Here is a 17393-nt window from a genome sequence, read left to right as displayed (position 1 = left end):
GAAACGGAAGACTACTATCGGAAACGGAAAATAACACTTTAATAGGAACGTTATCACATTGCATCTGGACAGAAGTTGAGCGAAGTTCACCTTATCTGCAGGTGAACTTCGCTGCAGCTCTGGGTTCAGAGCTGCTGCTCTGAACCCGTTCGAATGAACGGACCGGCTGTGTTCAGTTTAGCAGAGGATGGTGACATGGTGAAATGGTGACAGCAAGTGTAAAACCATCACCTCATTCTTCTTCTTCTTCAAGCCCTCTCGTGAAAAGGTTGTCAACCCTTTTTTTTTGTTTGTTTGCTCAGCATGACATCACAGCTTCTCTACAGACATACAAATCATGGTGAGGGAGTTTAATCTGTTGCTCCAGTTTCCAAACAGTTTCCTTGACCTTGGTGGCAAACTGAGAGGCGTGATGTTGGAACAACACTCATAACTGAGCCTTTCACACCTCCCACCATTGGCTTGAAAAGTCAAAGTTGCTCTTTGTGTCCTTCTGCAGAAAAATCAATGTTTTCTTTTTCCGTTACAGAAAACATTTTGCACTAGAGGGTAGACATGAGCGCAGCATGACTGTCCTTCTGTCGGTCTGTTAAACTAAGAGAAACACAGCCTGTATGGCAGTCTTGCAGTGATCCTGAGATTGGACACGAACCAAGCTATGATGAGACTTCTTGACCTTTGTTAAATCATCAACAAAAAGAAGGACAATCTATATGGATAGGAAATTGGATACGAAGGACATGGAAGCTAAAATCCATAGAGAAGGAGCCCAGGGAGGGCAGCACAGAAGCCACAGACCATTATCCATTAGCATTGTTTCGCTTAATGGTGAGCTCATTCATGCGCAGAGAGAAACTGAGAGAGGGTGAGAAAAGAGGGGGGAAAAAAATACAAAGGAAAATCATTGCTGATTTACACCTGCTGTTAAAGTCCCATCTTCTCTCTGATTAGTCTACTTCAGACATGGCCCCCTGAGCACAGATTACATGTTTACAGCACCACACACCTGCACACCACGCAAGAAATGCAGCCCCGCTCGCCACGCTTGCAGGAGAAAGCTCTTGATTTGACACTATTTTATGTTTACAACAAAGTAAAGCAGGCTCGCTGCCTTTAATACTGGTAGCAATTTTCCCAAACAATTTGGACAGCTCCTAGAATGTGGAGCTGGAGTGCCGTGTAATATAGGATCCCAGCTGAGCTCGAGCGGCTCCCTGTTCAGCTAGATCGCTATGAAAGCGCACAAAGGCTGCGAACCCAGCAGATGACCCAAGATGACAAGATGCATCTTGCATCAAATACATGTATCTAATAGCTGTTTAGGCTTTTACAGGTTAGACATTTTGGCATTTGTCAGCAAATTTAAAATGATATTTGAGCTGCTTTAAGAATGGTGCTCTATAATTGAGCCTGGGGGCTGCTGTCCGACTATCTTGAACACAAAAAATTTAGTGTCACTGTGGGTGCATTATGGGAAATAAATAACACTGGATGGTGCCCACTCACCTGAATGAAAAACCACATGGCGCATGAGCCAAAACAGTTTAGTTTTCCAACCAGCCTTCAGGTCTATTTTCTGCGGCCCCCAACGTATGCCCACAAAGACTAGTGATGACAAATGAATCCCATTCATGCACCTGTATGTATCCCACACATTCAAGTTGTTCTTTTCCCAAAGTGTAGTTTGACCTGCAATTATCTTCTGCTCTACTTCAGCGTGTCCCAGTTGATTGAGCCAGAATAATCGGAGGCAGGTGCTTCTGATGCCCTTTACCATTTGTCTTCTCTGCCCTACAGTACACATTCATGCAGCCCAATATTATCATCCTTATTCATCTATTCTTATTTATAGACACATTAAACTCTAGATGGCTATGTCATTCCAGGGAAATCTGTTCCATGCACATTGTCCTTTTGTTTGGTGTTAAGTTACCACCAAAAAACCCCACATCCCTCTGATATTACATGAAACAAACCCCCTCTCTTAGCACCATCTGTCCCATTTATTTTTCTGTCTGACGAGGGACTGGTGGCACCTGTTATGCAAGTCGCACTGGTGAGACGCCGCTGCTGTTGCCGTTGATGAGGTGTATCTCAGAGTACCGTGCTCTCTCAGCAGCTTGGTGTCCATTAGTTGTTTTTTTTTTTTTTTCTTTTTTTTTTGCCTGTCCCGTTTGGCTCTTTTGCCAATCAGAATTACTTTACCAAACTGACCATCCCAGCCTTGCCGTAATGGTCCATTTGATTCACCTTTTATTGTTTATTTTATTTTCACTTAATGAATACGGGACAGACTTGACTGGGGGAAAGAAGGGGAGAAAGAGAGAGGGAAAGAGAAACAGCTGAGAAGAGGGACGGGGGAGAAGGGCAAAAACCAAAAACCAACAGAACGGGCAGAGAAAAAAAAATGCATATATCAATCACCTGGATCACCTGCTGAGAAAGAAAAAAGAAAGCAAGCAGAAGAGAACAAGAGTAATAGAATAAACAACATCACAATGATATATGGGAATATGACAGTAAATACTAAATATTAAACATTATTGTGCAGCACGTAAGATCAACAGAACACAGTGTGCTTTGAGGTAGGAGCCAAAAAGGGTGTAGTTTGTGGGTGTGATCACCCGTGTGTACACCTGTGAGCATGGACGCACTTGTTTGTTTTTTTTTTAAAAGGTTCCTTCATGTAATGATCTGCTAGAGGGTGTGGGGGGGGCCACAGCCCCGTCCTCCAGGGCATGAAGCAGGTATGGAGGAGATCAAAACTCCAGACATCCAGAGGCCCCCAGAACACAAGAGACCAAGGAAGACCAACAGAGGGGCAGCTGCGCCACTGTCCCAGAAAGAGCTGAGGAGAGTCCCAGATGAGGGCTCACTCAGCAGCCGCGGAGCAGAAGCCAGGGGGAGTTGCAGTGACGCGCCCGTGAGCTCCGCCGGCAGCCAGCTGCGCCTGAGTGACCGAGCCCCAGGCCGAGAGGCCGGGGGCACCCCACCTCCGAAGTGGCCCGAGCGAGCCCCAGGCTCCAGGCCCCGATAAGCGGCCGCCAAGGAGTGAGCCGGTGTGTACCTGGACGCCCATCTCCGGACACAAAGAACCACCAACGCACCGATGTCTGAGGGAGTCCGCCACTGGCAGGGGAAGTGGTGGTAGGGGGAGATAGGCCTCCAAACCTTGGAGGGCCTGAGATGTCCCCAGAGAGGTGGCGCCTGACACCCAACCTGACATATAGACACAGAAATACAGGCACACACAGATACAAACATCCATTCCCACCCTCATGCTCTCATATGCACTTACTCCACACTCAACCAACGTGGAGACAGACATGAAGAGACGTTGTACACACGATCACACTCCCCAAGCGTACTCTACAAACCGGGTCTAGGTGCCCCCGCCCCTGGAGGGGGGAACTGCACCCAGACCCAGGTGGTGTTTCCCTTTTCCCTGCGGTGGGGAGAGGCAGACCGCCCCGACTCCGCAGCAGTAGGAAGGCTCCACACTCCAGACCGCAGTCGGACGGCCAACTCCTCCTCCTAGTCCTAGCCCCCCTGCTCCAGCAGGTCGCAGAGAACGGGGGTGAGAGAAGACTCCAAACCTCCCTCCACCCGCTCATTGTAATGTTGATGCATGTGTGTTCTAAGGTGCATTTAAAACCCAGGAGGGCTTGGAGCTACCTGCCAGAGAGCAGCAGGTAAGCGCATGGTCCCTCCTGCTAGCCCTCAATGTCTACGTGTATTTAAAATTGAGAGGTGGGCAACGATGCCAGGGGTGAGGTGTACACCCTGATGGTACTTTGGACTCCGTGGGGGGGGGGTAGCCTCCTCTGCACCCTGGTGACATACCCCTACTCCAAGGCCCTGCATGTGTGGGTGGTTGTGGTGGAGCGGGAAGAGGGAGGCAGCTGGAGATGGGGAGGGAAGGAAGGGAGGGGCAAGTGACCCCTCCCTGGGGCCAGCTCCCCCGCTGACCCCAGGAGGCACCCCCATACTCCGTGACCCGCCAGGGAAAGGGGGCCCAGGCCCATCCAGACCGGGCCCAGTGCAGCAGCGCCGCCCGGCCCCACAGAGCCTGGGACAGTCCACCCAACCCCACCACAGAGAAAACTGCACCCACCCCACCATCCACTCATCTTCCAGACTACATAAGACAATAAACACCCAGGCTGAGATCTTCCTCCACCTCTCCTGTATCTCCCCCTCCTGCAGAGGCAGCTCCTGAGGAGAGGAAAGCTCCTGCAAGATGTGACAATCTCCCCCACCAGTTGAAGAGCCCCCCAGGTGGCTCGACGCACCGGCGGCACCCTGCTCCAGGGCTGGGCCCCCATGCACCCACCCGCCCACAACCCCGGCAACACACCAACCAGGACCCAAGCCCCCGAGGCCCGGTCCGGGTCCCAGCCCAGAGACGGAGCGCCCCCAGAACCTCACGCCCATCCCGGACCCACCCAGGGGCAGCCAGGCTACCAGGTCAGTAACCCACGTCCATCAGCACAGACCCTCCCCTAGCCCCGCTGCACGCAACCGCGAGGAAACAGTCACCGGAGAGCCAACAGAGCCCCTAACCGGACATGACCGCTACCCCGGGTTGAGCCCCCCAAGGAAGATGCCTCCGGGGAACCCCCCGACGCCCTAAGCCTGTCCCTACCCCCACACCAATCACAACAGTGAAGGCGGGACCAAACTATGACCCCCCACCCCCACTAGGTGATGGAGCTGATCAAAGGAGCCCAGAGCAATTGATCTGATGTGGTGGCAGAGGCTGTATCAAGACTAATGTAATCTAATAGATAATTTCTATATTGGTTAGAATTAAGATTGTTTTTATTTTTCCAGTTCATGAGGACTGTTTTCTTGGCTATGCATAGGGCAGTGAAAACCATATGGGCGATATTCTTTTCTGAAGTGACATTATCTAAGCTGCCCAACAAACACACTAAGGGGGAGGTTGGAATGTTACATTTCAGACACTTTGATAAGTCTTCACATATCTCGCGCCAAAACTTCTGAACTGGTGGACAGAACCAAAGAGCGTGGATATAATTGTCCGGTGAATTGGTTTGGCAGTGTGAGCAGTTGTTGGTAGACGTAAAGCCCATCTTGAACATCCGATGACCTGTATAGTGCACTCTATGTAATATTTTGTATTGAATTAATTGAAGACTGGGATTTCTAATTAGATGAAAGGTTTTTAAGCAAATCTGAGACCAGAAGTTTAGGTCTAAGTTAACTGATAAATCCGCTTCCCATTTTGCAATAGGAAGTGATATTGATTCATCTGTTTTAGAAAGCATTCTGTATATTTTGGATAGTAATTTGGGGGGTTTAAGAGTAAGAAATTGAACCACACTTGGTGGTGTTTGTAGTTCAACTTGACCCGGTTTAAATTTCTTTTTTACTATGGATTTAATTTGTTGATATTCTAAAAATCTTTTCTTGTTGATCCCATATTGTGTAACTAGTCCGTCAAATGAAATAAATTCTGTTCCTTCTAGTATATGTTCTAAATATTTGATTCCTTTATCACTCCAATCTGAAAAGTTTATCATATTATTGTTTTGTAATATGTCAGGGTTGTTCCAGATAGGTGTACGTTTGCATGGGATTAATTGGTGTCCATTAGTGCTTTATGACCAGCGATGTGCCTCGGCCCTCCCAGTGCATGTAAGTGCTTGGCTTTTCATTTTCCCCTCGCTCTGTCTCCCTAACCAAAGTCCCTGGGGAAACACCGGCTCGGGCCCGGATGATAAACTGAAGCAATTAAGTGTTGTAATCACACGCAGAATGAAGAAAGATGTCAATGAGGTGGAGCAACAACAAAAAAAAGCGTGCCCCCGCGTGGAAGAGAGACAAAATGCCTGAGTTATTGTAGGAGCCTTTTACTGCCTGAGTTTAAACAAAAAACGTATATATGGATACCTAACAGCAGCAAAGCAACTACCTCTCCACAGAACCACAGACAAGCTGCATAAATCACATTTATTTCTGTGCTTTTGACACTGCACACCACAACAGTAGACCGTAGATCAAAAATCCAGATGTGACAGACTTGCAGCTGTAATTTAAGAAGTTTAGCAAAAACCTTTTTATTAACTGTTTGGGAATTACAGCCATATTTATACATGGCCCCTGTTTTCAGAGGTTCAAAAGTAATTTGACAATGCCTGCCAAGTGAGGGATGTTCCCTCATTATTTCACAACAAAAACAGCAAACTGACGCCAAGTTTAAAACTGAGGCAGCTGTTTAGTGCCAGAGAACCCATCTCTAAATGTGAGGTCTAAAAAAAATGCCAATGCAAGTGAAGGAGGCTGTCATTAGGCTGGAAAAAAATAAAAATAAAAAAAATAAACCTTTCAGAGAGACAGAGAAAAAGTTTTAGGAGTGAACAATCAGGTCAGCAACACCAAAAAGACCTTAAAGACCACAGAAGATGACTTAAATGGATGATGACAGAAAAACAGTTTCCCAACAAGTAAACAAGTTAAGAAGACTTCAGGAGGCAGTTGTGTCATTTTCATAGTCTACAGTTATGAGATGGCTATGAGATGGAAATACAGAAGGTTTACAGTATGGTGGGAACCACAGGTTACACTCAAGACTAAGAAGTCCAGGTTAGACTTTGCCAGAAATCATAACTAAGAACCTTCACAACAATTTTTAGACAGATGAAGCCAAGGTTAACTTGTACCAGAGTGATAGGAAGAGAAATGCAGGAAGAAGAAGAAACCACATCATCTGTCAAACATCGTGGCTGCCAGTGGATATGACTGATGACTCAAAGCATACTCTAACATCAACCTAAGAGTTTTTCAAGGTGAAGAGATGGGATATTCTTCAATAGCTAGGTCTGTCACCTGATCTCAGGCCAATAGATCATGGTTTTCAGTTACTGAAGTTCAACAAACAAGCAGCAAATTAAGGTAGTTTTTTTTTTTGGCCACTACAAACGGTGACATGTGGGTACCATGGTGGGTACCCTTTGCTGCCTATGTTACTGAAAATTGTCACTTTGATACTGACAATAAATACTAAAACTACTCTTGGATTAGATTGCTACACATTTATAACTGTATCAACAACAACAATTCTTCATAGCTGCAAACAGCAGGCACAAAGCCCTTCCCCTCACTAGCAGCTTAACATGTGAAAAATTGACGGGCCACAAGTTAATGATAGAAGTTTAAGTATTACTAATTACCTGCATTAGCCATCTATTAAATTAGAGGCTGGAAACCTCATTTTGCTGGATATCAGTATCGTTTATATTATTGTAGAGTATTTACCTCACCTTGCAAACCGCTTTAAGGCAATTGTTGTGATTAAATGCTATATTAATAAAACTGAAATGAACTGTATTGAATTGAAGCCCCTCATGGCAAATCATAGCATTTGGTGACATCCATTTGGTTCTAGATTTCAGGCTGTTATTGTTTGAGAAAGATTTCCACACAAGTATTAAAAGTAGTATATTTAAAATTAGGCCTGTTTGTCCAATTACTTTTAAGCCTATGAAAATGGGGGGGCTTTCTAGGATTTGTTTAATTCCTGAATATTCAAACTCTCGGATTAAAGCTAAGAAGGTGCTGCACAGAGACAAAAATATAAAAATGGATATTGTTCAAACACTTAAAAGACTGAACAGTAACTGGACCGTATGGTTCATGCAGGAAACCAAGAAAAGCAGAAAGCAATGGTCTTACAGCTCAGTGAAGGTCCGAAGCACAGCAACGAAAGCCGACAACATCTTCAGTCTTATTCTTGTTTTTCTTTTCCAAATTTCTTAATTTCCAGGTTCTGCACCTGAAACACACAAAGACACTTGAATGGTTAGACGAGTTTATACAAGCACATATACAACCACGCAATTGGTGTCAGAAGGTATGAACAGATGGCTGCCTTTCTTTGATGCCACGTTTGTCCTGCAGGCCCACATAGCCACTGTTCATGCCCACATGCAATTAAGGAAAGACTAAAAACAAAGCTGCAGGAATACATGTGAAATCAAATCACTCAATATCAGCTAAAAAAAATCTATTTAATGCCGTAATCCAAGCAAGCAAGACAAAGTAAAACTAAAATATTATAGAGTTACATCATTAAACATTGGAAAAAATATCAAAACTATACAGCCAACGGATCAAATGTTTTACTTTTAATGTAAAAGTTCTTGTTTCAGGCTAGTTTCTTTATTGTGTCTCAACACATATTAAGGTATTAAGTAATAAAGCATTGTTTTTGCTAATTTTTCACTTTTCTTGTGTTCCAACATTTTAATTAGTTGACGATGTTTAAAATTGAGAGCCTATTTGTGAGAATTGTTAAACAAAATTTGCACATTGTTGTCAAAAGGAAGGTAATGACCTCACAATTTTTAGCATTGCTGATAATGATGAAAGTGATAAAGTAACAGGGATACGTTTCCTGATATTAAAACTGGCTTATCAACTTTTGTTGCAACTACTTTTTTTCCGTGTTTATGTTTAACCCACTGTAATCTATAGACAAGAAGGTACAGTGACTTCTGATTGAGTTATTAATTTGAAATGATAGTCACATAGCACTGTTGTCCTAGTGCTATGATGAGGTCTTGGAGGATTGTAATGAGGTTTTGGCACCAATTAATGAAGTTATTGGGCATTTTAATGAGGTCTGAGTAGAAAAGAAATGAAGTCATTAAGCTCGTGTTGATGTTCACTTTAATCTCACACACACAAACACACATTAATTGCTTATCCTATTACGATAAGGCTACATCCTCTTGATTAATAAAGATATCAAACCAGCTTGGTTCAAAAAGCCAGTGAGTGGGAAAAAAACAGTTTGGTCAAAAATACTAATTGAGACAAAAAGACTGTTTGCAGCATTTTACTGCTTTCTGGCAGTTATTTATTTATTCATTCATTTATTTAATAGAATTAGCCAACAAAAGTGTAACCACTCGGTTTAACCTAGAGCACAGACAAATTACATTCAGATTATGTTAAAATTACATGCACTCACATGCAACCTTGCAATACTAAAGATAGCTTAAAGTTGCTCTATTCTCAAACTTGATTTACACGTTTGTGGCTTTTAATGATTTCTTTGAACTGCTTTTTCGATGTATACAACGTGTACGTTTTAGTCTGCATGTATACTTTTGTAAACTTGTGCCCTATTACTATTTTTTTACAGTGATTAAGGTACAATATGATGTACAATCATTCCACGCTGGAAAAAGAACAGTTCAAAGAAATCATTTAAAGCTCAAAATTCATCCCATGCCTTGATGAGTGTAAATCTCTGAGCAAATTAAAGGCTTTTTTACTCAAAGTGTGCTTTAATATACAGTATTTTTCGTAGGCTAGGAATCGTGTACTGTATCTAGCTTTGAGGTACAATAGTAATTGGCATGATTAAGTCATATCTTAAAGAATGAACAGTAACAAAATCTTATTTTAAGACTTGTAGTCTTTTAGCCTTGAGCTTAGATGTTCCATATTCCAAGATAAAATTCTTTTCAATTTACCGCACAGAAATTTTGGGGGCAGGTACTCCAACAACATTCTGTAAAGTTTTGAACACAAAAAGCAGACATAATTTCCTCTGATCCTTCAAATGACTCAGTACTGAATTCTTTAGTCTAATCATCAGAGAATCACATTCTTCCTTTCTAAAGGCTACATATACTTTTATTTTTGTTAGTTAAACTACAGGATGGCTTCATATTACATGACAGCAAAACCCTTCTGCTGAAACACACCATGCTTATAACAAACATCTCTGGCTCATCAGACAAGACAATCAGTGGCCAGACAGGTGGGCCCTGATTGGCATCTTCAGGCTCTGCAAGCACAGAGAAAAGAAACACATTAGATTGGTACTGTACGGTCTATGCGCAGCTAGAGAGGAAATAAATGATCTGCACGCCATGTCCTCTTTAATTTCACTTTTTCCATCAACCTCTGTGCATCAATACAAGACAATAACGCTTCTTTAACAGAAGAAAACATGGTGGGGGTTAATCCAGGAGACAGCTTTGATGTCTTATTGATTTGAAAGACTTTGCATTAGGCTACCAGAAATTCTCAGGCTGACATAACCTTTTTGATGGTAGTCTTTCTTCCTCCTTTGATCGAAATGAAGAGGCAAGCTCCAAGCAATGCTATCGCACAGAAAGAGACTTTTTTTTTCCTAAGAGGTGCGTAAGGTCCCAAAGGCAGAGAGTGATGGCTAATTCAAAATGCTTCTTCTAAGTGTGGAGATAAACATCAAGTGAAGCAATCTTGCTTTGATGGCTACTCTTTTGATCTTGTCCAGTGTCCACAAGCACTTAAAGGGTTTGGGGAAGGAATATAGAAGAACATAAAAAAGAAAATAAATTGCAAAGGAACATTTTATTACCCCGTGTTCTCTCTTTCCCCATCAGTCTGTCTGGAGATGACTCTGGAAAGCCATTGCACGGCAACAACAAAACGGAATAAACAAACGGGTGAACAGAGGTGAATAGAGTCCAAGTCCAAGCAAAAACCCGACAGGAGTGCAGGGAAAGTGCAGTGTTACTGTCTGATCACCTTCCATTACTGCAGAGTTCTAAGGTGGGTTTATATGAAGTTTGTAAAGATACAAACCAACTATGGAATGAGTGTGGTTTAAGTTACTAACAACAAATACACTACATGGAGAATAATTTTGACCCACAGCTCTTAATCTTTGAATTCAGATGTTTTTTATCCAGTTATCTTCGAGTTACCACACATGTATACAAATTAAGCACCTAGCCACCCAGCCTGCCTTTACAAAAATATATGATATAATGCTGTAAATTCAAAAGTGTTTAGCAACCACAGCAACCCAGACACAGAGTTTCCAAAGCTCTGCTTTCTCTATAACTGCAGTACCAAACTTCATCTGGCATTAACATCAGCACAAAAACTGTACACCAGGAGCTTCGTGGTTTGGGTTCTCATGGCTGACCAGCTCCTCTATATGTAATGTGTAGGTGGTTCACACTTTGGTCCATATATAGTTTATTTATCAACATACCTGTCACTGAATATGATTGACAGCTTGCCTAATGACTTGATTACCTAAACAAATTGAGCCTAACCTTTTATTGCAATAATCAATGATCTAGGATTCGGGACCTGTTTTGCCTGGCAGGTCACCTCTTTCTGCTACTGAAGACTTAAACTTTAAACTTTCTCAAAACAACAACAACTGGTTCTAAATATAAAGTTTACACTCAGATTACTGGACTACTACTACTATTACTATTGTTAACACTGTTACTAAATGCTAATAAATTTCAAAGCATGCTGTATGTGCTCAGTTGATTGTATGTCTACATTTCCGTTGCGTGCTAATTGAGAACACCTTTTGAGAATCACACTTTTTTACCTTCCTTTTCCTTCTTTTTTCTGGAGGCATCTGGAGCCTGGAATCCCGACAAACAATCAACCATCAGCAACAATGCTTTTTCAAACCACCGCCTAAAGCAATTTTAACACTGATAATTTCATACTGTAGGAAAACGGCACTTTTTGACAACTATGGGGTCAAATTGGCAAATATTCACTTTTTACCTTTATTGTTCTTCCAAATAACCTCTGATAACCTGGGGATTTGTTTAAAACCTGGAGGTCTGCCTGATGCATATTTGGTATGGTATGGTGCAGTGCTTCCCAACCACTGTGCCACAGCACGTAGCTGTGATGTGAGAAAAGATCAGGTGTGCCGTGGAAGATTATCTGGTTCCACCTGATTAGTACTCTCAGCAATCGGCGTGAGTTACGGGCAGAACAATGACATCCTCTTCCACTAGAGGGCAGTACAACTACCTGCTCTAATTAAATGGGTTGCTAACTGCCAGTAAAACAGAAGAAGACGAAGAAGAAATGACGTAATAGTCATGCTGTGAGACGACGCAGCAATAAACAATAGCAATAAATAAATATTTGAAAAGAAAAAGTAGTCAATCTGAACTGGTCCTGGACAAAATCCTGACCTAGATGAGGCCCTAGCATGAGTAGTGGTCAGACGAAAGCAAAAAGGGTGCACTGGGGACAAACTGAACCAATTCTGCTACACCTGGTGGAAGAGGAAAAGTTATCAATATGCTTTTGTGACATTTTTGTTTGGTGGTGGGCCGTGTGATTTTTCTAATGAAACACTAATGAAGAACCTGCCCTTGGTCTCCACTGCATAGACATTACCAACACAAATAGCAGGGCCTACTCTGGGGATAACATTAGGGGACTTCATTTGATATCCAGTTACATAAAGTTGATGCTCAGATTACACTGTTGTTGTTATTCTATAAGATTTAAGGCCTAGATAATGAAAGCTACAAGTTGCATAAAATAGATGGTTAAATGTTCCAATAGAATAATATACAAAAGATTTAAAAATACAAATAAAAATAGAAATATTATACAGGTTAAGGATTAATATGATATAATATTACTGTCTCATAGGAAATGCACATTAATATATAACAAAGCCTCTTTTTAACCCAAGGTAAATGTCATGGGGTGCCTAGGTTAATGAGTCATTTTACTGTCAAAGCTTTTCCCACAGTACAGACACATGTTTTTATAATTTCATGTGTTTTCACACATCACAGCTGTGACACCCTCACTCTGTCTCAGGTGCTATATCGCAGTGGTGCAACAACACATCTAATTCATGCTGAGAAAAACAAAGCCATTGCAAACAGCATACTAGCATTTGCTTAAACATGCCAAGGGAACAATCGCTGGCACTTTCCACATGGGACATCATCACTAAATGCTAACCGCAAAGTCATAGCGGACTTTGTTATGATCATTTATTACACACTGTGAGGATTATCCTAGTGTGGGGAACAGACATAATATTAAGAATATTAAGAATGATGTCAGAGTGACTGGAGAGGAGGAAGGAGGAGACTTGGAGTGAGTGGGACCAGGGAGCACTGTGACTTTGATGAGCATCTCTTGCTCTGCTTTCTCAACAGGCTCTGAGAAATCAGGATGGCAGCTCAGCGTCACTGAATCCACCACGCAATCCTTCTGGCAGTTTTTGTCCTAGTTGGGCTTCAGTGTGGTGCCAGGTCTGCCGATAGCACCTGCGAGATAGAGTACCCTGTTTTTTTCTAGCCCTTTGATTAAAGTTCTGGATTAGTGACTCTCCTGTTTGTGACTTGATGGGAGCAGAAAAAAGCAGAGGCTGTGGAAATAGACAACTGAGCTTTCAAGTAGTTTGACATGGAAGCCCCTGACATATCAGCAGCAGCAGGCACTGAGCAGACCTACTCTCTGTTATTTGTAAGGTCCTGAGACCAAGAAAGAACACAGATAATGTGGTCGGGGCAGAGATTCAGAGCATCAAAGATCCCTCTATTCAAGTTTCTTTAAGTTGAGTTTGCACCAGATACTATTATAGAATAGTAGAGAGAAGTACGGTGGCTCTGAGAGGCCAAACAAACTGCAACTTAAGAAAACACCAGCAATAAGAAAAACGCTGCAAAAGCACACAAAACACAACAGAAACAGGAAAGACGACAACGGAAATAGGAAAAAACAGATTTCCAAAAGCACAAAGGAAGTGTTTCTGGGGAGACAATAACCCGACGGACCACTTGCAGGAACCCAAAACATGGTAGGCTTGTTTTCATGATTCATATAATACTGGTGACGGATTTTTAGGCTAATAGTTAGACTAACACACTTACCTCTCATCTTTTCTTTCCTCACAAAACTGATAGATCCTCCACTTCTTTTAAGCGTATCCCAGAGCAATTCTTAGCATATTTTGGTTCCTGCAACTGGTCCGGCGGGTTATTGTCTCCCCAGAAACACTTCCCTTGTGCTTTTGGAAATCTGTTTTTTCCTATTTCCGTTGTCGTTTTTTCCTATTTCCGTTGTGTTTTGTGTGCTTTTTTCTTATTGGTGGTGTTTTCTTAAGTTGCTGTCTGTTTGGCCTCTCAGGGCCACCGTAGAGAAGACTCAAAAGTTGGGAGAAAGACTAAAGACTGCTTTCTAAATATGCATATGCTTCAGTGTAACTAATATTCAAATGCTATGCCCCCCTGCAGAAAGACAATGCATATTATGACAGTCTCACCTGCACTTCCTCTCCATCATCACTGCAGACTTGGTCCAAATGGTAAATGGCCTGCATTTGTATAGCGCTTTTCTAGTCCATAGGACCCCAAAGCGCTTTACACTACATTCAGTCATCCACCCATCCACACACACATTCACACACTGGCGATAGCAAGCTACATTGTAGCCACAGCTGCCCTGGGGCGCACTGACAGAGGCGAGGCTGCCGGACACAGGCGCCACCGGGCCCTCTGACCACCACCAGTAGGCAAACACGGGGTTAGTATCTTGCCCAAGGATATTTGGCATGCAGCCAGGATGCAGCCTGGGATCGAACCACCGACCTTCAGATTAGTGGCTGACCTGCTCCAAAGGCTGGCACAGCGGTAATTTAAACTTTTGAAAGAACCTCAAAGCAAATTTAAATTCAAACTGTATGAGCATAAACTAATATATCATTCAAAAGCAACTATTGAGGCAAACCGCTATAAACTTGTAATTTCGCTTAGACAGAAACAGTCGTGACTTTCATGTCATGCTTTGATTTACAGATTATTAAAACTGAGGCAAAATCAGGCTACAGTAGTTTGAATATTTCAAAAGATTGGAACAGAAAATCATGTGTGCCGCCTGGCTCAAATTTGTAAAAATCCATATTAAAATGGCTGAATTCAATTCCACTGAGCAAACTCAGATTCTGGAGAAGCCCTTTGATCACACCAAAAAACAGAAGAAATTGAGTAAACGTTTAACAAAGGATGCTGGCAAGGCAACCAGCGCAGACAGAAAGGCAAAAACCTGAAGAAAATCAAAAAATAGGTCACAGGCAAATATCTTACACAAGGAATCACAGGTGAGTCAAAAAACAGCTCGAGTACAAAGCTTGCAAAGGTAATTTGGCAGCTGAGTCATTGTTTGTGATTGGCAGAAAAACAGGAATTACTAAACAACAGGAAATTACTCAGCTGGAGTTTAGTAAAAAATATGAATTTAACTGTGCAGAAATCACACGCACTACAACTTTTCCAAATTGCTTATTTGGCTGAAGCTTTTAAATCAGTGACCTTTCATGTTTCTCATACTTGAATTCTGTGGCAGCCATTCTTTCCTTAACTACTCGTTGAGCAGCTTCCTGTGGATCGCAGGCTGAAATCAGGCCTCTCGCTTCACAGGTTGTCAGTAAGTGAAAAAGGAGCTCCGGCATGAAGGCATGGGGGTGGAGAAGTGGTGACACGCAAATGAGTCATGAGGTGGAATAACCTACATGCCGTATAGCCTGCCGGTGTATGTGTCCGCATGTTGTCATGGTCTGCTGTACAAATGCGTGAGCGACAGAAAGAATTTGTAGGGAAATCCTCAGTCTCCCATCAATGCTTTGTCAAAGACTCACTATTGGCCTCGGAGCTGCAGAGCGACTGAAAAATAGGACACTGCCATAAGTGACAAAATTGAAAATAAACCAATAAAGTATACACTAAATGAAGGATATAGATAAGTAGCGAGCCTGCCAGACAGAATGATAAATGAACCTATCATGGCCAAGAAAAGAAAAAACAAGAAATGTGACAACTGAGGTCAAGGAATGGTGAGTTTAGAGCTGCGGTACACTTTCTGCCTTCAACAGCACCCGATGGAAAAGCAAAAAGGAAAGTAGAAGGATGGAAGACGCTTGAGGGAAGGATAGGTAGAGGGCACGGACAGATGCACTGACATTTTCAACCCATTACCATGGTCCACAGAGTGTGTGCTTGCTTTGCCCACAGACACTGCTGCTTCTGGCTGGCATGTGCATTGGTGTGGAATATAGACTAGTTGTAAATGGCCAGATATTTACAGAGTTACTTGAGGTAACAAGACCCAGAAAAAGTTTCAAAGAAACAGAGGAATTCCCTGAAGTTACTTTTGGTTCCCACAAATGGCACCATTTCATAGACGATGCAGTTCATGCTTCATTACATTAAAAACAGGTTGATGTACATGTATAGAGAGTACTGTGCACAGGTCTTGAGCCACCCCTCATGTCTTTATGTTTTGCGCCAAGGAGCCAGAGTTTCAGACTTTGCAGTAAATAAATGCACAATAAAGAACTATCAGTAATGGATGGGCCTCCCCAGAGCCTGGACCGCAACTTTACTGAAGCAGAGTGGGATCGTCATGACAGAGAACAGAACAAAAGGCAGCCAACATCCAAAGAGGAGCTTCAATTTTATTTATATAGTGTCAAATCACAGCTTTCACCTTGAGGCTCTTTATATTGTAAAGCAGAAGAAGGCTTGCCTTGGACAGTTCAGGATGTGTTGAAGAATAAAGATGGTCACACCAAATCTTGACTTTCAGGCTCGTTAGAAATGTACAAGCTCTGGTTACCTTGTATACTGTATTTCCGTGTACGTTTGCACATGTTTCAATACATCAATAGACACTTTGCAAGCTAGATATAAAGAAATAGCAGCTCAAAACTTTTACACAGGACTGCACATATCCAAAAAAGGCTTTTGGGATAGAAGATTATTTCTCAAACTGTGCGGCAGGGCCCACTGGTGGGGTGAGGAACCACTTCAGTGAATGCAACCAGAGGAAAAAATATCAAGTGAAACTAGCTGAACTTAAACACATAAATCTGTTGTCTTTGTATTAGTGTAGGGTCTTTAACTTACAATATAAAACTCTTTGAGGCAACTTTTGTGATTTGGCACTACGTAAATAAAACTGAATTGAATTGATTTGGATTGAATTACTGGTGATATCAGGCTGATGTTTGTTCAATTCACTTTGGATACTTATTATTTTTATTGTTAGTGAATGATGAAAAAAATGTAGGGTGCAGGGCATAACGTTTTTCCCAGATTCACCGGGACACAGTAAATATCACACTTCTGGTGTAGAAATGTTCTTGCAGTAAGTTCTAACCTCTTAAATATGCCAGAAAGTACAAATCACGTAAACACAATTTACTTATTCTTTCGTCTGGGGATTCCTATTTCAAATCCCAGAACTAGCAGAAGATGCATACAGAATTGTAATGAATAAATAACCTTTTACTCTCTTTCAAGAACAGACCCAGATCTACTGGTGAGTTGGCAGACTGAACTGCTAACACTCTCGCCCTTTGTGATTTGTCAGTTTCTGTCTCTGGAAGAAAGCCTACATATCTACGCATGACAATGACAGGTTTGCTTTGTGTTTTAACAGCTTTAACATGCGGCTGGCATATGAAGGGTGCACTCCTCTGTAGCGAGCTGAGAAATAATTCTTTTTAATACTGACTGACTGACTCACTGGTTGAGATAAGGAGAAGCTGAGTTTTAGGAGGAAATACAAGCACAGTC

General features: G+C 42.4%; 1 protein-coding gene across 4 annotated transcripts in view; it reads right to left on the bottom strand.

Moving 5' to 3' along the window:
* sphkap (SPHK1 interactor, AKAP domain containing) overlaps window positions 1-17393 on the bottom strand; it is a 135949-nt gene that overhangs the window by 59023 nt on the left and 59533 nt on the right. For 3 of the 4 annotated variants that reach the window (XM_086261038.1, XM_086261042.1, XM_086261041.1), the window contains exon 3: window positions 7699-7798. In XM_086261038.1, coding sequence (XP_086117164.1) covers window positions 7699-7742 — 44 coding nt within the window. In that variant the 5' untranslated portion in view covers window positions 7743-7798. Of the gene's footprint in view, window positions 1-7698; window positions 7799-9740; window positions 9824-17393 lie in introns of all 4 variants that reach the window. The other variant, XM_086261039.1, reaches the window with a different exon arrangement.

This window comes from Aulonocara sp. 'chitande type north' Nkhata Bay, linkage group LG14 (assembly GCF_057382095.1).
Source record: "Aulonocara sp. 'chitande type north' Nkhata Bay isolate Kocher_YH1m ecotype deep benthic linkage group LG14, A_spYH_male_GT1.1, whole genome shotgun sequence".
In the NCBI taxonomy this organism is placed as follows: domain Eukaryota; kingdom Metazoa; phylum Chordata; class Actinopteri; order Cichliformes; family Cichlidae; genus Aulonocara; species Aulonocara sp. 'chitande type north' Nkhata Bay.
Note: the sequence above shows the minus strand (reverse complement) of the source record. Positions and strands in the feature narration are given on the sequence as shown.